General features: G+C 40.0%; 2 protein-coding genes across 2 annotated transcripts in view; both read right to left on the minus strand.

The window, feature by feature from the left end:
- Positions 1-1486: 1486 nt before the first annotated feature.
- Positions 1487-20653, minus strand: LOC107733224 (neuroligin-3-like). The gene is made up of 8 exons (XM_016544771.1): positions 20495-20653; positions 14976-15681; positions 13552-13605; positions 12696-12851; positions 11081-11266; positions 6186-6310; positions 4188-4855; positions 1487-2977 (listed from the first exon to the last, which is right to left on the minus strand). Exons 2-8 carry the CDS (start codon positions 15439-15441, stop codon positions 2116-2118), a joined length of 2517 nt encoding a protein of 838 aa, XP_016400257.1. The 5' UTR covers positions 15442-15681; positions 20495-20653; the 3' UTR covers positions 1487-2115.
- Positions 20654-23085: 2432 nt separating this feature from the next.
- The window catches only part of LOC107733225 (glutamate receptor 3-like), a 40709-nt gene continuing 40215 nt past the window's right edge, over positions 23086-23579 (minus strand). The window contains exon 16 of the mRNA XM_016544772.1: positions 23086-23317. The gene's annotated coding sequence lies outside the window, so the exon portion shown is untranslated. The remainder of the gene's footprint in view (positions 23318-23579) is intronic.

Consider the following 23579-nt stretch of genomic DNA (forward strand, 5'->3'; position numbering starts at 1 on the left):
TAGATTTTATAGCAATTTGAAGTGCAACGTATTTTATAAAGTATTTATTTTATATACAATAAAAAAATATTTACTGCAAACTTAAACTTCTATAACTTTTCTATACTTTCTTTTTTTGAAATGCTTTCACTTCAGCAATAATCTGCTATGTGTCTTCTTTAAAATGAGACCAACCTTAGGTCTGTATTAGGCCTGCATTGATAAACAAGTGTTCTGTTTTCAGTTAATTTATACCCCCAAACTGGCAACATATCCTGCGGGATACAAACATTAAAATCAAAATTAAAAGTCATGTTTTGAAAAAAAATGATCAACTTGTATTATTTGTGTCTCAATAAGATGGAAAATAGCAATAAATTAATTTTCTGATGTCTCTTTATGGCCTTGCCATTTTTAGGGTTAAATGCAACGCATTTCTCATGTCAAAAACTTCAGTCTGCAGACTCCAAATCAATCTTGATAAACGAGAAGCAGGGATTTTAGGCAAACTCAATATTTACTGCAAATTTGAGGCAGAAATGTACAGAGTATAAAAGAACAGACTTCTGCAAGCCGTTGTACTGACAGACCTGAGCACACAGGTCACCCTCGTCCAGCTGAGACACGCTTCTGCTTTCCGACTCCACGCATTCATTTGCCATCGTGTTTCCTCTTCAAAGTCCAGGTGAACTCAAATAGTTGTAAATACTTTAAATTATTTTTATAAAGCTGTTGAACTTTCACACAAACACGTTAACAGACAAACTTTCTGCTGGTTACCAAGGAAACTGTATCGCAAATTTGGCACAAAAATCATGGCAGGGGTGGTTAGCATGGGTAACATGGAGAATCTAACCATCTGGCAGGATATGGCACCATGATTACACGACCGTATCCCCTGTGCAAACTCTGTGCAGCTCCATAGTAAACACGATATTTTAGAACGACCTTCATCAGAGAAGCCCTGTGTTCAGTACGAATCCCCACATTCATGTTTTATAGAAAAGATTAACATCGTACGTTCTCAGCAAAGCCTGTATGTCCTATCACGGCGCGAGTGATGTCACAGTACTGCACGAGTGACGTCATATCACTGATAAATACAGAAAAAGAAACGCAATGCTTTCAAATCTTCACAAAACATATCGAACAAACTCTGATACAATACAGATTTAAAATGATCGAAAAGCATTTTCACAAAATGATAACATTTAGCAAGACACAAATTATTTAAAGATGCTTAACTTGAAAATTGTACACATCCGCTCTCTCGCGCTCATGAATAATCGTCGCACGCATTCTGCTCTTTAAAATACTTAGTGTGATCCGTCAACTAAATGAACAGATTATACCAAAAGTAAAATGCACCCGTTCACAGAGAGAAAAGGGGGAAAGAAAGAAATAGAGAGAGAGAGAGAGAGATGTGGTATAAAATAGTACTTTTCTGTGATTAGAAAGAAAGAAAGAAAAATTAGGATTCAAAATCAATCGGGCTTCAAATGACCTTCCTTGCTATGGATATAATCTGAGTTTAAAAACTATTAGAAATAAAACAAATTCTGACACATTCAAAAAAGCTGTCTGTACATTGACGTTAATATATGTTATACTGTACAATAGCCATTAATATGTTTGTTATTACAGGTTATTATTATTACATATCTTAGAATAAGTGCTTGGATGGTTCGTAATGGTGAACCACTGATGGGACTCCAGCGCCCCCTACTGTTCTTGCGGATCAAAGCACCTGCGGGGTTTTTAAGAGTCTCGCTGCGCCACCTAGAGGCGGCAGCGGTACTACAACTGCTCCATTTCCCCATCTTCTTCCACAGAGAAGTTTCTTAACTGCTCATATGACGTGAAAGCTGACGAAAGTCAGACGCGTATGAAGCAGTGCGTTCATACTGAGCCGAACTGTTTATGTTAGCGTGCTGCGGTGACACTTCCTTCTGGTTTATACTGATGGGCCATACTGATTCATTCTAGGTGATTGTGCTCATGTTATGTATTGGGTTCACCTGCTATTATACTTTTGAATACTGGTGAACAGTTTGCACCGGTTTGATCTGGTTTACAGTAATAAGGATTCGTGGGATGTGAGTGTTGCGTGTCGGCGTGTGGAGTTTCTGTTGCATGTTATACGCGTGTTGTGGAGTGTGGGTGAGGCAGGCTGGTGGAGTTGTATCCGTGTGTGAAAGTGTTGTAAGGGTGCATGCTGGGATACCCCATCAAAGAATTGGGCGACATGGTAATGGTGTTGGGCGTCAAGGTGACCGTGTTGGGTGTCATCGTGCCGCTATTCGGCGTCATTGCGACAGAACTGGGCGTCATGAGCGGGATGTCATCCGGCGAGCGGCGGAGCGTGAGGGCATAATCCCGCGGAGATGATGCTGGGGTCAGACGGAGAGGGTCGCACAGGGACCCCTCCTCCAGGTTACCCCCTGAGATGGAGGTGGGCGTGTAGCTGAGGTCATTGGGCGGGGTCTGGCGCTGGGAGGCGGGCTGAGGGGGCGTGTCCTGACGGCTCCGTTTGTCCTTGCGGTAGTAGAGCGCAGCGAAGGCCAGGACGTTGAGAAAGAGAAGCGAAGCTCCGACGGCGATCGTGACGCTCAGCTCTGTGGAGTAATCGCGTGGGTTTGCGATGACCAGCGGCCCACTGCGTGCTGTGGACTGGGGGGTCTGTTTACCAGGGGTACGAGCCTTGTTGCCCCCCGGGCGAGGTGTGGCACTGTGGGAACTGTGTGTGGTCAGAAGAGGTGGGACCCGTGTGGTGGTGGATGTGTAGTGGAACATGTCATGCAGGTTGTACAGGTGAGGTACCAGATGTTTCCAGAAGGCCACTTTAGTAGCTCGATAATGATCCCGAACACGAGGCTTCAGCCCAATATGCAGATATAGCTGATCATGAGGACTGTACTTGGCCCATGTCACTTCTTCAAAACGGTTTGCCTTGGTGTGGATGAACTTAGTGTCCTGAGGAACTGGCTTGTTCGGATCCCTAAAAAAACATTCAGATACACACACACGAAAAAAAAAAGAGTTAATTAATTACATCTGAACTATTTAAACAGTTACTTTTTTTTCCTAAATGTAAAAATTTATTTATATTCCCTCATGCCATATTAATTCTTTGTATTCCTTTAGTCAGCAAAATTAACATTTAAGCTGATGAAAGTGTATCAAACTGTAAAAGCAAACTTAGAAATAATTTTCAAACTTTTTGAAAAATGTACACTACTGTTCAAAAGGCTCAGTAAGATTTTTTTAAATAAATAAATGTGTATATTAATCAGCAAGGATGCATTAAATTGATCAAAAGTGACATTTATAAAAGTAAATACATTTATAATATTACAGAAGATTTATAATTCAAGTAAATGCTGTTCTGTTGACATTTTTATTAATCAAAGTATCCTGGAAAAATGTATCATGATTTCCTCAGAAATATTAAGCACCACAACTGTAATAATAAGAAATGTTTCTTGAGCACCAAATCTACATATCAGAATGATTGGAAAATTGGAATAATGGCAGATGAAAAATCAAAATTCACAGGAATAAATTACATTTTAAAACATTACAATAGAAAACAGTTTTTAAAAAAAAGTAATAATATTTCACAATATTAGTTTTTACTGTATTTTTTGATCAAATAAATTCTAAGAGACTTATTTTTGAACAGTCCTACCAAACATATAAAAGATTTATGAACACATACAAAATGTGAACATCAATGTGAAAACCATCCCTTTTGTGAGCTAATGTATTTGCATGTATGTGTTTAATCTACAGGTGCACTGTTTATAATGCCTCTTTATTGCCACCAGAGGGCACTGTTTCATTGAGTTAAATGTTGATGCCCTGATTTACATTGAAATTTACTTACATCACTGCTCCTCCCACAATTTCTGCTATGCTCCCTGTAACCGACTTCAAGGTCACAGTGACTGTTCACTAATTTACCAGTCACACCTGTTTTATCATTATCTGGAGGCTGGGTAGGATGGGAGCTACTTGTATTAAGACAAAATGCATTATTATGCCATTAAATGCCATAATTAATTATGGCATTGCAAAACTGATTATAGAGTGTCATGAATAAATAATATTTTAGTCCACTCATAATGTTTTGCTTTGTGTTGCTATTTTGCATATTGTTTTGCAGAAATGTATCGCTTGTGCCGTTTATAGAGGGTGTTCTAATTTACCCGGTCTTTGCAAAGTTGGTCCAGTAGGTCATGACGACGGCACTCAGCATGATATCATTGCGGGAGAAGTTGCAGGGGAAGAGTTCCGTCGGACCAATAAGTGGAATGCCAAACACATAGGGCAGCTCATCGCCGTGTGCGGCATCCGCCCATGGAGGCTTCATGGGGCTCTGGCAGTGATGGTAGAATGCATAGAAGAAGGTCGGAGAACCATAACGTGCATGCAGGTCAGCCGTCACCACAGCTGGCTCCACCCACTGGTGATCCGTAAACATGGCCACAAGGGTTTTACGACGGGTTTCGGGATTGTCTCGATCAGCCCAGTCTGTGTACATGAACTTTATGGTTTCTCTGAGAGTGTCCTTTCCTTCTGGATAACCGTAGAGACCGTCTACAAAATCGGATACCGTGAAGTCAAAATCCGAGCCAGAAACTCCGCCCTCTTCTGGTTCCACCATGCCCTCTACAAAGCGGAATCCCTCCCCCTGGTTAATGCCCAACATGATGTCATAGTTAAGGAACTCGCCCTGCTCCATGAGCACTTCAGGGTCATCTGGGATGAGGTCACCATCAATGACAGGGCCAAAGGCCACATGGAAGCGTGCTGGCTGAATTTCCTGCTCCACCAGCTCCCTGTAGCTACGCTTCTGCATGCAGAGGACCAGATCCTGCATAAAACACACACACACATGCAACCATGTTACATGTTACATCTGCCTCCATGCCTACACTGGTAAAAACTGCTAGTCATAAATAGGTAGACACTAAAATTGAATTAAATAATAAAATATGTTTTATTAACCAAAACACTGGGAACCAAAAACAATGCCTTAAAGGGTTAGTTCACCCAAAATTATGGTAGTCAATTATGCGCAATTGCACAAAACATGCGCAAAGCCGACCTCATACGTCATCCGCCCAGAGCTGCTTCCGTGTACAACTGTTGGCATAAGCTACATTAAAGTGATTATTACGTTTTGAATATGGATATTTTTCTTACAAAAATGCATCGATTCGCTACAGGAGGCCTTTGTTCACACCCCGGAACGTGTGAGACATTTTTTTTATAGATGGGCCATGAAACAGCTTGAAAGATCAAAGACAATTTTTAATATAACTCCGACTGGATTCGTCTGAAAGAAGAAAGTCATATACACCTAGGATGACTTGAGGGTGAGTAATTTATGGGCTAATTTTCAGTTTTGGGTGAACTAACCCTTTAACCTTATCCTAACCGGGTGTGAGAAATTAAAAATATACCTGCTCTAGTACTACTAAATTTGTGTTCATGACTTTGTGTTAAATTTATATACTTCCATTTATATCTTTATAAACACAGGAGAAGAGAAACACAGGCACATGCAGAGAACTTATGCATTCTGCTTCATACGAAAGTTTTGTGTCTCTGACCTGCAAGGAAATTTGACCAATCAAAGATTTAAATGTCAAAGATTGATTTTTTTTTTAAATAAACAAATGCTTTTATTTAGCAAGGATGCATTATATTTATCAAAAGTGACAGTGAAGACATTTATAATGTTAAAATTGTAAGTGTTTCTTTTGATCTTTAATTTCATCAAAGAATCCTGATTGAAAAAATGGTTTATCATAGGAATAAATTACATTTTAAAATATATTAAAATAGAAAACACTTATTTTAAAATGTAATATGACACAAGATTACTGTTTACATATGTTTGATCAAATAAAGGTGAGCACAAGAGACTTCTTTCAAATACTGAACAGAAATTTCAAAAAAATTCTGAACAGTATTTTCTCATTTTAAGTGTATTTATTTTTTGTAATTTGTGATCCTGTTTGTTGCAATGTCCGAAGAAATTTCACATACTCTACATAGCCTAGTGTCACAGCAACTGTATGGTGTGTTATGGCTTTTATGTGCATCTTATTTGACAAGGTTATACGCAAAATACCCACAACTGCATTGTTTCTTTATAATAACTCACAATACTCATAAAATTCCAAGAAACATCTTACTTGGGTGTCAAGGACATTACAGCCAACGCGCTCCGCAAGGAGACGTGTGTATTTCACAGGCTGATAGTTCACTGACCAACTGGACAGTGCTGAGCCACTCTGAATGATTGCTCTGTGAAACAAACCTAGAGAGGGAACACAGAATGTCAGAAGAAAATAAAACAGTAAATGTCATGCCAATATTCCAGATCAGCAATTATATTAGTATTGTATCCTCAAAGGGCAGAGTTGCAGTATCTTCACCTGTCATGAAAGACGGGTCCATCCACATCCTGGGCTTTCTAAGAGACTCACTAATGTCTTCTCTATGTGACCCTCACAACCTTCAGCCAAATCATTATATATTTCTCATCCATTTTTAAATGAGATGTTTTTAAGATAGTGTCAGCACATGTTGGACAGATCATTTCTTCTTACATCTGAGGAACAATCTGTTAGGTTCAATGTTAGAAATGAACTTTTTTTTTCCTTTTATTAAGGGGGCATTTGATCTCCTCTTTGCTTTTATGCAAAGAAATGCTCCAGCTATATCCATTGTGGCTACTGATTAATTTTGTCTAAGAAAAACTCTATATTCAATTAACAGTTTTGTATTCAGTTTGATAATATAAGATCAGTGGGCTTGAGCTTCAACCCACGATATTCAACTCCCATCTGGTCGGTGCTGAGCATTTTTTTTTATCATTTAATACTTCACATTCAACTATCACCCCTGAGGCATTGAATCTCTATGATGCCTCTATGGTGGCATTGTATGAAAGTCGTGTAAACAAGTTCCACCAACCTTGATCATGGGATTAAAGGGCACCTATTATGCAAAATTCACTTTTACAGCATTTAAAAGCAGCATTGAAGTAAGAAATGTCTTATTAAAGCTATTGAAGTTATTCAGTCCAGAGCAGTGAGTGATTTTCTGTTTTTATTTTATTGTTTGGGTCATATTAACAGCGCAGACAGCAGTATAGGTACTGTATATTACGCTGCTGTCACTTAATACACAGATCTAATATAAACGTGATTTCATTCTGGCTGTTTCCTAAACAGACATAACCGACTGTGTTTTTGTAACTTATGTGTGTTTTTAACATAAACTTGTGTATTTGACAGTTTAAGCGCAGTAAGACAGGAAAGAGAACTTAGTTTAGTACTCACATGCCGTGTGACAGCCGCTTTCTGTGCGCGTGCTTCGGGTGTGTGCACTCAGAAAAGCGTGTATCAAGTTTAAACTGATATGGTTTAAAATGCATGATTTCAGCATGACAGACATGATAATCAAAACCAAACACATGTTTTTAGCAGAGTATCTGATGTACCAGCTGCAAAGGCAGCCCTATTCTGGAAAAGGGGGCAGGGAGAAGCAGCTCATTTGCATTTAAAGAGACATGCACAAAAACAACGTGTTTCTGCTTCTACTCAAAATGGGCATTTTTTAAATGATATAATAAATGATCTGTGGGGTATTTTGAGCTGAAATTCACAGACACATTCTGGTGACACCTGAGACTTATTACATCTTGTAATAAGGGGCATAACAGGTGCCCTAATGTGTAATCTTTGCACATTTGAAACTGAATTTCCTCTATTGCTGTCATGTAGAAAATATTGTTTTATTCAGTCCAATGTTCCATCATACAGAATGAAACAGAATCCACATCAATATGCAGATTTATCCTTGTCTGCAGAAGAGCTTTTCTAGTGAACAGTAAAATAGATTTTTAATTGTTTCAAGTCATACTGTATATTTCACTCCGCCTGGAACAGTGAGAATAATTTTAAGAGAGTTTAAATCCTAATGACTTAGTATCAGTGTATCTCAGAAACCACAGAAAGCACAGCTAAAAAGATGAGGAGGGGAAAGAGAACTCTGAGGCACAAGGAAGAGGATGTAGCTTGAGTCCAATAATTTTGAACATCTACATAAATGATACAACAACAGTGGCGGTGCAGTCCACCACCCCTGACCTCACTCTATACACACTGAAATCAAATGTCTGCTCAACGGGGATGACCTGGTTCTGCGGTCCACACAAAAAAGGAATGTGGCGGAGATGCTCACTGCTGGAGTGGTAATTGCAAAAATGGATAGTGACAGTCAATTTGGACAAAACCAGAGCTATGGTTTTCCATAAGAAACAGGTTTTCTGGGAAATGGATAGCAGTTGTGGTGGTGGTACTGTTATGTTCAACAAAAACACATGAAAACAAAGCTTCGGGTGAATGCTAGTTTACTCAAGGAACTTCAGCGGCAACAGCAACGGAATATGGTACAACTGTGTAGCATGCACATCAGCATGACTTCACGACAGTATTACTACAACAGATAATAACAACGAAGAACTGGTTAGCAACCACAACATTTCCCCCCCTCCCACCAAGCTTAAGTATGAAACGAAGCTTCAAAGTCCTGGAAGTGTGCAGGGCGTGCCCTTGTCCTCACAGGGAGAGTTGTCATAGGGGCATCTTCAGATTGTGGGCTCCGACAATGTTCGGTTCTTGTTTCCTGTCCGGTGACTACATCAGGATCCAGATTTAGTGGCGGCAGAATGGGAGGGGTTTGTGGGAAAAACCCGAGAGGCAGCCTAAACCACTGAATAGAGCGGGAAACTGTGTCTGCCACGGAGAGTCCACCTGAAGGATGGTTGCACCGCTGTTGTCATGCAGAGAAAAGTCAAGGCTAGGGAACAGGTCAAGACCCAGGATATTAGCGCCATGCGGAGTTATGTAAAATGGAAACTCTGGTAGACGTTTTTGCCCATATTGTACTGGCAGTTTAACTACTCCAGTCACTGCAATGCTGGCTTGGCCATAACCACAGAGCTTCAGAGGTGATGGTTGTAACTCAACATCAGAGAAAAATTTATTGTAGGTGGCCATATTAAGCAATGACACTTTAGCTCCAGTGTCAAGAAGCAGCGGGATGCAACAGTCTTTCAGCTGCACACCACATGTAGAGAAAGTGACTGAGTGAGGACCAACTGTATGAATTACGGCTGGTGAAGGCTGCGAACTGGACTTTGATCTGCACCACCTTGCAAAGTGGTTGAGCTTACCACAATGTCTACACTTTTGGCCGATAGCTGGGCAGTCTGGGGACCTGTTGGCATGACGAATGGAGCCACAGTTGCCACATTTCCTTCTTTGTTGACTTGACTGAGGCTGTGTTTGCTGGATGATTGCACCTGCAGGCTGGAACTCCTCATCCATGACTGTATTTGCAGGTACAGAGGTGACATCAGTTTTAGCTGCATCAGACTCCGCTATTTTAGCTGCACACTGTGTAGCTTCTTCAATTTGGAGTGCCAGAGTGAGAGCCTTATCCAAAGTAAGTCTATCATCTTCCATAAGCAGCCTCTCTCTGACCCGTGCACTGTTTGTTTTTTCAATAAGTTGGTCTCTAATTAATTCTTCACGGAGAGCGCCGAATTTGCATGACTCAGCAAGGCTTTTTAAATCAGCGACAAACTGACTGGCTGATTCACCCGATCGTTGGCATCTTTGTCTGAAATTTAGGCGTTTCAACAGCACGCTATGAGTCTTTTGAAAATGTCCTTTTAGTCGTGCAACAGCGTCAGAGTACGTATTTGCAGCGCCGAGCGTCTGGAAGATCCGTAATCCCTCAGCGCCAAGACAATGGATGAGAAGTGCGTGCTTTCTCCCGTCCGGGACGTCATCCAAACCCGCGGCTACAAGGTACGTCTGAAACGACACATACCACCGCTCCCACGGCATGACAGGTTCACCAGCGTGGGACAGAAATGGCTCAGGGGGAGGCAGAGATAAAGCCATCCTCGTCGCCAAATGTTATGTTCAACAAAAACACATGAAAACACAGCTTCGGGTGAATGCTAGTTTACTCAAGGAACTTCAGCGGCAACAGCAACGGAATACGGTACAACTGTGTAGCATGCACATCAGCATGACTTCACGACAGTATTACTACAACAGATAATAACAACGAAGAACTGGTTAGCAACCACAACAGGTACAATACACAACCACCTAGAATCTTACTATTTAAATAAGTGCACCTGGGTTTTATTCTGGGTGTAAATGCATTCAGTTAGAAAGAGCTATAAAATTATATGGCATGCACAAAATCACAGTTTTCTCAAATATATGTACCAGCAAATGCATGGATAAAATGGATCATCTGATCATAAAACTACCATATGGCTATGAAATAGAGGAACCAGCTGCAAATTTTAAAAAACGGACATAAAGAGGAATTAACACAAAACAGTGAGATAAAGGGAAAGAGATGTTATCAATACTGTACGGTGAAACAAAATGATGATGTAGGATCAATATCCCTGCAGGTGTGTGTGATTGGCTCTGATCTCTTTGAAACACACTTTGCACACACGCCTTGCAGTGACAGGCACACCTACACACACTCGAGGCCCACAACAGAGGGATAAGACTGATGAGGCAAGAGATGAGTTACCATGGTTACAGCAGAGATTACCGTGGTAACGGAAACTGGGATGTGACAGTGGTCATGGTTGCAGAGGCAGCTGTCTCAGCAGTTACGGACTGCAAAAATACACTGTACGTGCCTTACAGAGACACACCTTTAATTGACTACCATAAGGCGTTACATAAGGTATAATTAAATAAGTGTAATTATAGAAAATTACTTAATTACCAGCGAGCAGGACATTTTTTTTACATTTTATTTCCAAACAATTCATTCATTATGTATGTATAATTAATATTTTCAGTACGGTTTTTATATCAAAGTGCACTCTCTGTCCCGTCTCTCTGTTTCAACACATTTCATGATCTGAATATAAATGCTCGGAACAGCACTGAAGAGAACATCACTGCATCTGTGACATCATATGTTTATATGGTGAATTAAACATTAATATTATTTGAGGTGTGTGATCTCTAACCTTCAGAATGGTGTGAAAGAGTGAGCAAACTGACGCAGGACGCTCCGATTCCTGAGCCAAACACGGTCACGCGGCCCGGATCACCGCCGAAATATCCAATATTCTTGTTGATCCAGCGGAGAGCTTGAATTTGATCCAAGAGACCATAATTCCCTTTAGCGGCCTGGTCACCCGTGCTTAAAAACCCTGAGAGAAAGATACAGGACAGAAAGATTTGACAAAATGGTTCTGACTACTCATCAATGATCTTGAGAGTGAAATTTTCAAGAACATCTCTGTTTTTGGCAGCTGAAAATAGGAAGAATTTACTGCAGTTCAAAGAAAGAGAACCACTCATGAGATTGTGGGTATCATTTTTTTTTGTAATGATGCATAACAAATCGTTGAACCTGAAGTAAATATGGCCTCACAACTTCATGAAAATGGCTGGAAATCTCAGGAAAATACTGTAGCTGCAAGGGGATTTATATCAAATGAAAGCTGTTCATTACAAATTCTCATTATTTCAGTGGGAGTTGTTCAGTTACAGTATGTAGTGCGCATATAGGGCAGATCGACTCTGGGTGTAACCATGTTAACTGCTGTATTTCTGCTGTTCTATTAGCGCCACCTGCTGTCAGATAATAAACTTGCACTTTTATTCAGCCCGTCTGCTGATTTTGTTCAGATGAATGTGGAAATCAGACCAAATTTTTACGCAGCAAACATGCAGTGCTGTTTATCTTGCTCCTCTTCTATGCACCAGATTGACAGTGCCGCACTGCTTTAACACAAGGGGGGGGGGGCTTGCATGATTTGCGGGGGCCTACGCAACTTGCGTAGTAAGTGTATAGGGCCGATGGGCTCTGTGAAGGTTTGACATGTACTAGCAGGGGCTAACTGGGCCATGCTAACAAGCCAAAACTAGACCAACCAAAACTAGACACCTGTAAAATTTGGGACATATTTGTGCAACAGGTACAAAAAAAGCTTTGACGACGAGTTTATCTAACTGTAGTAAAGTCAGGCACTGGGAAAACCAGTTTTAGTTCTTCAAACATACAGTACATTTATTTCATTCAGTGGTTATATTGCAACTGACAAGCCATCAGTGATGGTAAACATAAGGTGATGCAGCTTGTTCTCTATCAGAGATGATTGTTGTTTTATAGGGTTCAGCTTTGCTGTTTTATCAGAGTATTTTTCAGAGCTTCTTCATCTCCTAAAGATGGAAGCATTCCTCAATTCCTCTCTCTTTCTTTCATCGTAGGTGATTTTGTCTGATAACATTCGAGTAGGAACGCTGCGTTGTTTTGATGCTGTAGTCACTGACATTAAACAGAATCAGAGCTCTTTAGAAAAGCAGCACACTAACAGCACTCTCTCTGAATGTGGCTGTAATGGTCAGATCTGCTCCCCAAAGCATTTATAAAACATTATTGAGGTCTTCTAAAGACTTGGTTGCTTTTATAATGGCTGACATGTTGCATTTGGAGTCACAGTATCTTTCCTTGCACGTTGATCTTTCCTCCAAAACAGAAAAATGCTGTACTTGTTAATATTCATAAATCTCTTATATTTAAGCTTGATAAACCAAATTTCATTGTAGGAAAACCCTTTCCCTTATGGTACGTACCTAATATCCCCACCCTGTAGTTGAGGGTTATGACGATGACATTGCCGTAGCTGGCCAGCACACTACCGTCCATAATGTTCCCCGTGCCCTCCATGTACGAGCCACCATGAATAAACAGCATCACAGGACGTGGGTCATCTCGAGAATCCCTTAGCCCTGCATTCACACACACATACAGAAGTGCACAAAAACATGAGGCTCTCTGCGTTCTGAAGTGTTTTTCACAGCTGTTCAAAAAGTGTCTCCACAGAGATCTTCTGCACCACTGACAGACTTCAGCTTTAAATAATCTATTTAACTCCTCATCATTCAGAACACAAGTGACTAAAAATAACAACGTAACCAGCCAAGAACTGCCTCCGAGACTTCCTTTAAATTACTCAATTTCTCTGAGTTTCATTTATTATAACGATTATAGTCATCTCATGGTGAAGTGTTGTCTTCAAATGCAACGTTCACAAATAACAGTGTAGGCAAGTGAATAATGTCTCTTCATCAGATGGATTTGCAAATGATTATAAGCTTGAATTACTGCTTAAACTTAAAAAAAAAAAAAAAAAGCATCTTTATGTAGTAATGGGACTGCACTTGAAATACTATACAGTATATAAAATAACTTTACATTTACAGTAGTAGTGGTTGATAATATGGGCATTTCATCACACTGACGCTGATATCTAGAAAACCATCCAAACCAGATGCAGGGCAAACACGCTGGACCACCTTATAAAACCATCCTGAAAATGATGCAACATTGTGTAAATATCATCCAGATTATTCTCTCTTGCATTAACCACGACGGGATAAAAAATGAATAAATGAATTCATCTGAAAGAATGATGAAAACAGGACATACCATCATCCTCCGAACGCTCTGTGTCAGCTGACATGTCACCCGTTCTCTTTGTACCTAGAGAGAGAGGGATGATAAATTAGAAGAGCAGAAAGTAGACCGCAGAGAAACATGTGGGTGCGTTTGTGTGTGTTGGGGATTGTGTGTAAGTGCGGGATATATAAAAGCTCAGTGGACTCCTCTCTAAATTACTGTGTGATACCAACAGGGGTTCACTTTCCCACTCCGAACCCTGCAATAATAAAGCTTTCAGCATTTTACCAGGAGCAATTCACTATTTCCTTTAAATGAGGCCAAACAGTGCTCTCAACGTTCACTCCAGAGGACACAGATGCTGCTTCAGTTCAACTTAAAGACTGCAAGGAAAGCACACAGTTGAATCTGGCCATGGGCCCTGAACTTGACTTAAGAGAAGCTTCTGATGTTGCTTAGAAATGCTGAGAAACACGGGGACTGAGAGGATGTGCGGGGGACTGTAGTGTTCACAGAGCTCCAGTGGAATATTTTTTGTTTTATTTTTCGACATCCAACATTACAACCAAAATTCTGTCTTGGTGCATTATGTGTGTTGCAGTGTTGGGTAAGATTTGAAACTGAAGCTTGCCAAGATTCAGACTACTATTGATCTATAGTAGGCAAACTACAGTCAAGCAACACTACCATTTTTTTAAAGAAATGAATACTTCTATTCATCAAATATGCATTGAATTATCAAAAGTGACAGAAAAGACTTGCATTGCTAATATTGATAATGACACAAAATATTTTTGAGCACCAAATAAGCCCATCAGAATGTTTTCAAGATGAAATGCATTGCTGTCACAGGAAAATATTATTGTTTTAAATTGTGCACTGTGTACTAACATGAACACAAAGTTTAACAATTAACAAATGTTAAATGCTGTAAGAATATGCTGAGCATTGCTAGTTCATGTTAGTTTATGCATTTGTTATGCATAACAAATGAGACCTTATTGTAGCGTTACCCAAGTTACTAACAAGAGTAACTAACAAAACATTGTTGGATTTTTCTTTTACATAAGCAAGAGGATATTTGAAAGAAATCTACACTAAAAACAACAAAAAGCTAACCTAACTTATATAACAGCTTTGACAGCTTTTAAATAAATATTCTGCAATAAAAAGATCTAAAATGCAACATAGCAATTGAATTGGTGATCTGTTCAGTCTGAATGAACAGATTGCCTCGAAGGAATATTGCAATAAACAAACTGAATATTCTAAAAACAATTAAAGTATTATTAAAATAGAAAAAAATAGTTCCTTACAAACCTGAAGTGGTGAGTAAAAAAAAACCTTAGCATATTTACAGTAAGAAACCATTGGAGTAACCAAGAACCAAAACCAGTGGTGTTCTGTATACGAATGAAGGAATGTGTATGTGTGCATTTTGCATGTGTACTCACCGCTTTGTGTGGGTACGTATATATTAAGGTACAGGCAGTCCTCACTCTGCTCCTGCAGGTACGTAGCGACCGTGTCAAGGTTGTAGGTGGCCCAGACAGGCATCATGATGTCGGGCACTGCGTTGCGAATGGTCTGCGGGCAGACGGGAGAGAAGCGGGTGGCGTTCCGTACGCCGGACCAGGCCGATGGAGCATCGGGCGGCATAAAGCGCTTCTCTCCTACAGGTGGGGCAGCGTAAGGTACACCCAGGTACTGATCCACAGGGCCCAGACCCTCTGTAGCCACAGCCACCCGCATCCCCCTTAGTCTGCCAAGTGCTGTGTTTACTGTGGGCTGGTAGGTCAGTGCTGTTGCCATGGAGACTGACCACATCAACCAAACAAGAAGCCAACACAGTGCAAAGTTCAGAGGTCGGCAGAGCAGGTGGGTAAGCGGCAGATAAGTTGCTGACTGTGCGTGCCACATGGTCCCTCTTAACAGCACACACGTTCACACTGATAAATCTCTGTCTGTAGCTCAATGACACTCTCTGCTTTGACTCAATCACTCTCTAGCGCTCAAAAACAAACACGCACCACACACTCAGGCAGATCCAGTGGGCATCTCCACAGCCAGGTGTGCACCACCAAGTGCTCCATATCGGTTGATGATTTCAGCAGGTGAAGCTGTTCATTTTTCCAGCATGCAGATCCTTTCAGCACAAACCTGAAATACACACAAACACGATGTAAGAGCCAGAACCTCTCAAGACCAGACATATACACATTTTGAACAGAATATGAACCATATTAATAATCCCTCAGAAAACAAATCATACAGTGGCCCCAAAAAGAGACACCTAATGTCAAACTTAAAATGCATGAATGGCATAGCATTAGATAAATGAATATCAATCCAAGTGGCATTTATTTTAAGGAAAGGCAACGCAAGCAGACCTTTTTTAAGCATAAAAAGAAGTTTAAATTAACTTTATAATGCAAAACCATGTAAACAAAACAAACATTATAAATCAATAGGTATCATGTTCAAAATGTATTTAGGATTTCTGGTTGTCAAACATCAGTGGAACCAACACATTCTCATGGCAATTTGTAACTATTTTACTCTTTGTCAAATTGGTGGCTAATTCGACATTCATGCTTCAGAAAAAAACTAACAAACAAACAAAAAAACATATGCTTTCATACATTCTCATTGTACAAATTCAAAATTGCCAACCTTGTAAATTTTTGCATGAGATTGGGTTTGTGGAACATAATCATAGTTATGATAAACGACAGCTGAGTGAATGTGAGGGAAACTGACTCCATATAGAGTATCTATAAAAATGTACCTTGTGTTGGTTCCAAAAATATAAAAAATGTCAAGAATGGCAAATTCTGTAAAAAGACATTTTTACAGCATATGTTTGTAACATTTATGATACAAACAATTTCTATTTCAAATAAATGCTGTTCTTTTGAACTTTCAATTCATCTTCCTGAAAAATATTGAAATAAAAGATTTTTGCACAAAAATATTAAACAGCAAGCCTGTTTTTAACATTGATAACAATAAGAAATGTTTTTCAAGCACCAAATAAGCATATCAGAATGATTTCTGAAGGATCATGTGACACTGTGACTGGAGTAATTATGCTGAAAATTCAGCTTTGCATCATAAAAATGCATTTTAAACTATATTAAGATATAAAAAACAGTTATTTTAATTTTAAATAATATTAAGATAAAAAATAAGATATTATATTACGTGTTTGTACTACATGTTAATAAGATAAAAATATTACATGTTTTACTGTATTTTTGATGAAACATAAGAGACAAAAATGTTACCAACCCCAAACTTTTGAACAGTAGTGTGTACACAAACTCATGTGAGAGAGGAAGCAAGCAGGGACACTCAATAACAGACACACACACACAGTTTGCGGTTCATATCTCATTCACACATGCACTAAGTGACAAGTAGAGACTCTTTAACCCTGCACCCTTGCACAGCTCTAGGTCTGTGGGTTCAGTCTCATGAGAGATCAGACATGGACAGCAGGTGGATCTCATGTCTTCTGAGGGGAGGAGCTTAAGTCTAATAGTGCAGTGCTTGTGTTCAGAATGCATGTTGTGCGAGTGGATCAATATCCAACGCTTCAGCCACAAACACGCAGAGCAGTTGCTTATTGCTTTTAGTTGCTGAAATCAATGTGCGTGCATGACGCTGTGGGATGGCAGCATGTAGAGCTGATGGGCTGAAACCCACAGCATTCATTAACCTGCACTGCAGTGATGAGGACCAACCACAAAACAAGAGTTCACATCTATATCCTTTTAAAAAAAAATTGGCCAAAGATCAGACCTGGAGGTCTGACAGTCTAAACTGATGCACCACTGTATCAATTAGAGGGCTCAAATTCTGAAATCTCATGAACATTCAATAAAAATGATATGAAATCTATATGTAACAACAAATCTGACGGTTAAGATAAAACAGAATTGTGCATTGCATAATTGCGCATTCTCTTTATCCAGGGCAGTTACCATGTCTCAGATTGAAACTTTAAATTTGCTAGCAGAAGACATGTTGCACTGGTGTGAAGTCATGTATGAAGAAACATGGAGCATTTTATGCGCAGTATTACATAGGCCTCTAATTCAGAAGTTAAATGAATGATGTACCATAAATGAAACATGGCCACAGTGTTCATTTCATTAATTATTATTAATCATTACCAACTTGTAATCTGTGAAAAGTGCCAACATTTTATCACTAAATGTATCGTTCTGTTCTGCTGATACTTAAGCCGTAACATTTTTAAAGAAAAACTTGGTGACATCAGGCTCAATAATCCCCTTTTTCCTAACTCACTGCCCCTGAAGCACTGTTTACAGAACATGCAAATACTAAATCTGTAAGCCTTCCAAAGGCTTTGACAGAAACACACATTTTCTGGGTAAAAAACAAACAAAATTGCAACCATTTACAGCCTGAGATGTAAACAAATTAAATTATCCAATCGAGATTTAAAGAATTCTGTATCAGATCTTTTATCTCGGAAACATTAAATAAAATTATCAAAATATTCAAGATATTATATTCAAGATATACTATATATATATATATACAGTGGGTACGGAAAGTATTCAGACCCCCTTAAATTTTTCACTCTTTGTTATATTGCAGCCATTTGCTAAAATCATTTAAGTTAATTTTTTTTCCTCATTAATGTACACACAGCGTCTGAATACTTTCCGTACCCACTGTATATACATAAACCCTACAAATTACATTCCAGGAACATTAAATACAGTGTTCTTAAAACAAATGCATTAAATGCTTCAAAGCACTATGCAATGCAAAATCATTAACAACTTCAAGCACAGAACCTAAAATCCTTGATATCTACTGCCTGGCACTCTCAGAGGTGTGAAACGACTTTCGTACACAGTGCTGTATAACGCTGGAGTGTTGAGCAGGTGCTAGCTTATATGACCTATTTTATGTGATTGCATTTCCTTTAAATTCATCTCTAGAACGGCAAACAATACAAAAACACAAAATAAAAAATCCCATGCAAAATGGGATAGAGACTAACTGAACAAAACCTAACCAAAGCCAGCTGCCATGCAGATGTCATCCCATTATGCAATACGTTTTGAACTCTGGAAAGTATTTTGAATTAAGGTACACCAGACCTTCAGAAATAAACGCTGGTCAAGCTTAGGGATTAAAACCATAGATTTCAACTTGACTAATTAATTACATAATAACAAGAACAATTTTAACATGCTGATTCTGAGTGCGTAGAAATAAGCCTAAATATTTCCATCTTTAACAATGCTAAACAAATTAAGTCATCCGATATTACGGCGTGACATGTAGTAGGCCTATAGCATGGACCAGCCCTTTAGTTATTTTACGGATCTTTTACTGTGTGTTCATTCTTGTCGCTGTCCGTGTTGCTGAAGAGAACCGCTACCTGTAGAATATCACCATATACAAACAAACCTTCTCCTGCATTCCTGTAATTGATTTTTAGCATTGGGTTCCTCCATCCCTCTAATGTGGGTCAGTTAATCTGAACCGTGCAGGCCCATCGAGAGAATACTGCGAGTCCGTTTATTCCAGTGCCCATTTTCCAGCGCGCCTGAATCAGGTCAGCCGTACAAGGCTAGTGATGCGTTTCAAGATTGGGGTCCCTGATATTTATCCCACATATCTATGCGAGAAAAGTCAGCTTTCATTGAATTGGCGAATTCGGCTCTATTTATGTTAAACTGGTGCTATTGCCTATTCCGGTTTAATGATACAGTGTATAGGCGACCGCTTCTTTTCTGCATTCACTAGGAGCGGGGTGAGCATGTGTATGCGTGTGTGTTCCCCGGACTCACGGCAGGGACGGTGAAAGAGACTACCATACGAGAGATGAATACCAATAGTCTTGTCCCTCCTCCTCCTCATCCTCCGTAGCTCCGACTGAACGGTGCAGTGGCGGGATGGCGCGCAGATAAAAAACTATGCGGGGGCATTTCATTACGAAAACACTTGCGACGCTCAATATTCACTTCGCATACGATAACAAATAGCTCTTGAAAATGTACCCAGGGTGTCACGACCCTTCCCTCGAAACGCCTAATACCAGTGTTTTGCATCGTAAACGTACAACATAGCGCCTTTGGATACGCGCACTCACTCACTAACCGAGCCAACAGATCGGTAAAATCACCATGACAACTTGGACTCGGGTACGGGTCTCGCTTCGGTCTCGACGTTGGTCTCTGACCGGCGTGCGCTGCCGTTACCTTTCCAACAGGTGACGAACTGCAGCTTTAATTCACGCGCGCGGCGCCCGTGATTAATGTATCAGTGTGTATTGAGCACGCGGAGAACGACTCGACCCCCGAGTGTCCCTCTCGCAGACGGGCCTGTAGAACCGCTAAATAACGGTGCTGGAACAGCTTGAGGTGTTTTCAAACAGATGCGAATAATTTGATGTAGTCTGGCATAGAGTAGAATTACAAAACCGACTGTTTACGGCCATCTAATGACTGTGATTAACGAGATCCCACAGCCCAGATGCAGCAGCAAACCATGGCTTTGAGGTTATTCGAATGATAATTCTCTTCCTCTCTCCACCAATTCCTCTCTCTGCTCACCCTTTTACGATTGCGAGTTTTCAGGCTGCAGACGAGAGAACGAAAACGGCGTTAAAATGAAATCAAATAAAAGAAGGAAAAGATAAATATTTCCCTTTCAAATCCTCATCCTTTTATCGTATCTATTTCCCATATACAAGCAATGCGGCGCATTCATTAGACCAGCGTTCATTGTTCAATCAGAACGCGTTCCACATACGCTCATACACAATCCAATTTACGCTTTTTTTCATAACTACCCACATTTTTTTATTCACCAGCATCGGAAAATTGCTCTTATTACTCGGGATTGTTCGTTCTCACCGCTGCCTGATATTGAGAAGCGACGGCACGCATCAGATCAGCCATAAATAAGAACATTTTGGGCTCACCTGCCGATTCGCTCAGCCGGTATCGCATCCGAGCTTGCGCTGTAATAATCTCATATCTCATCGTTCCCACCATCCAACATGCCCCCTTTTTTCCCCGTCGAGCCGCGTGAACGGCGCTCGGCTCTTCTTGCGTTTTTCTTATTTTCAATTAACGTCAATCTCCCCGGGTCTATTTTAAGCGCGCGCGCTGTGCGCGGTCGCGGACGCAAGGTCAGGAGCGCCCACTGCCACGCGCGTCGCCAGGCAACCGGAGGGACACGAACGCGCTCACAAACCGGCAGCAAAACAAAATAAATAAGTAAACAAGGCGGATATAGACAACAAAAGCTAGTCTCATCCAAACCAGACAGGCAGCGTACAAATTAAAGCGCGACTGAGTCATGGGGAAATGAGCGCGTTGTGGCATTGGAGGTGTGTGGTGGCTGCATCACCATTTATTATCTGAATAAAAATCGTATGGCCAGTTTGCATAACTGCTGCAATGAGCATCAAGCCAGACACTGGACTGTCCTTTCAACGTTTGCGCATGTGTTGTTTTTATACAGTCCAAACAAACCCCATAATCTACACCTGTACTACAGACAGTCCTTCTGAAGGTCTCAAGGGACCAATAATGATTATATGGATAGAAACAGCAACCCTCTGGTGACGGTCCTTTCAACGTTTGCGCATGTGTTGTTTTTATACAGTCCAAACAAACACCCAATAATCTACACTTGTACTACAGACACAGTCCTGAAGGTCTCAAGGGACCAATAATGATTATATGGATAGAAACAGCAACCCTCTGGTGACCAGCCACACTAATGATAAGCCTTTAGAGGAATCAAGCAGCACTACACTGGTTATGAAGCTCTAAAAACAGTTGCAGTGAAGCACTTTACCATTAATCTCTTTCAACGCAAACCTGTTTAACTGTCAGCTGCTGCTATGCTGCATGTACAACATTTACATGCACAGCAGACGCTTATTTGCTCAGCAGGTGGCTTGTATTGCATTTGTGATGAGAATTATTTGTGAGTTATTATAAATATGATCATCTCTTCATTCAGAGCTTTTGACATGATCTCATGGTCTTTTGGTAGTTTAGTGGAACATGTCAGTCAGCTGTGCAGAGCTCCAGCTGTGTAGCTGTCAGACATGATAAAAGATGACAAAATTAAGATGACTTAAGGTGTTTTTCGATGTTAAAATACCTTCTACCAAACTAATCTGTACAGACAACTATAAGTAAGGCAATCCTACACGGAAATTCCCTAAAAAATGTAAGTGTCAATGACAAATGAGAACGTTTGAGATGAGAACACATACTTGTGTACAAATTCACAGATGAAATGACACATTAGTCAGTAGAAATTTGTCTTAAATCTGTCTTTATTTACAAAATATACTTAAATGTTTAAGAGTTGGATGCAGTCATGCAAAGGAACAGATTATCGTTTTCCTCAGGATGTATCTTGACCATTTCATAATTTTCTATTCTCTTTTTTTTTATTTATTAACAGGGCATGGAGGAGGAGGAGAGGGGGAGCAGAAGCTGGGGCACGAGAAGAGGAGGCTTTATTGAGAGAAAGGCTGTTTTCATCCTGACTGTACATGCTCAGTTCACTTAGAAAATCAAACAGAAGTCAGTTTTAGAAAATCTTCAAAATAAATATGCATTTTACCATCTAAACAAATCTTAAGAATTTAAAGAGACTTCATCAGCATTTATAAAATCAAAGATCTGTGTTTTCTCTCTTTTTTTCATCAGTTTAACAGTTCATATTTTATCTCGGTGACAATCACAGTTTATTAAAGTATTTTAAAACAAAAACGTAATTACAAACTATTAAACATTTATTGTTTCCTAAGCCTGACCTTAAAAAGAACTGATCTAAACAGAAAACTGATTATGATTTTTTGTTGTTGTTGTTGCTGCTGATGTTATATGAATGTGCTGTCACTATTTATTTCCTATGTTTCATAATAAAGTATTCAGGCAAATAAATTCAGAATCTCAAACTCTTGTTGGGTTTATAGTACAGAACAGAGAGAAATATTCTCTCTCTCTCTCTCACACACACACACACACACAAACGCACTCACTCACTGACTGAATTCCCTCCCACTACAGTAAATACGCTATGATTAGAACTCTAAATAAAATGCAAATTGTGAAAGGGAACCAATATTGACATTATTTCTCGGATGCCATAATGTATCTGAAATTATTATTTACATTATTCATAACAATTATGTTAATGAGGACACAGAATCACAGCACAAACTTTAAATGAATAAGCAGAATCCTTCAAAAATGTCATACAATTTGCATAAAATGTTTGTCTGCAGACACTAGTGAGAGTTGTCATGGAGACAAGCTGGCTGTCACTCATTAAACACTGTCAGCGCTGATCATGAGATCAACCAAATCAAACCTCTTATCACTGTGTGTCTATCTCTCTCTCCCTCCTTTTCCGTCTTTCCCTCTCAAAATAAGAATAAATTGAAATATGGTTTTATACCCAGCACCCAGCAGGACATCTCCAGGACTTTGGTGAGATGTCTGCATGATTTGATGTTTTGCCACTGGTTCAGTAAGGCACTGAGAGAGGGCGGTCGGGTGGCTGGCTGGCTGGCTGGCTGTTTGGTCCATCCGATAGTCTGTCGCGTGATTATTGGTTCAGGTTGTGGTCAGAGCCGAGAAGACAAGTGTTATGGTGAGATGAGTTTTGGTTGGGTGCTTGTCCACTTTCTAAAGGGAATCGCAGTTGACTCAAAGAGAAGGAGAGTCTATCCCATGCCACATACCACATGATCAGCAAGGGACAGGCTTCCAATCTGAGAATAAGAAAAGAGAGCAGCCCGACCCATTTGAGACTTGCAGACAGATATGCTCTTTTGACAATAACAGAATAATTCACTCAGACAAAAGGCAAATCAACAAAGCTCTGATCTAAATGCAGAAAGTCTGAAGAGATGGAGTCCCTGATTCATGGTAAAAAATTTAAGCTGCTGTAAATTCCACCTGACTAAAAGCGTGGTCAAATTAGCACAATTTCAGCAACCATTGTCTGCTGTCAATAGTGTAGTGGTGTATGAC

The sequence above is a fragment of the Sinocyclocheilus rhinocerous genome, unplaced genomic scaffold (assembly GCF_001515625.1).
Source record: "Sinocyclocheilus rhinocerous isolate Xijiao unplaced genomic scaffold, SAMN03320098_v1.1 scaffold4356, whole genome shotgun sequence".
Classification (NCBI taxonomy): domain Eukaryota; kingdom Metazoa; phylum Chordata; class Actinopteri; order Cypriniformes; family Cyprinidae; genus Sinocyclocheilus; species Sinocyclocheilus rhinocerous.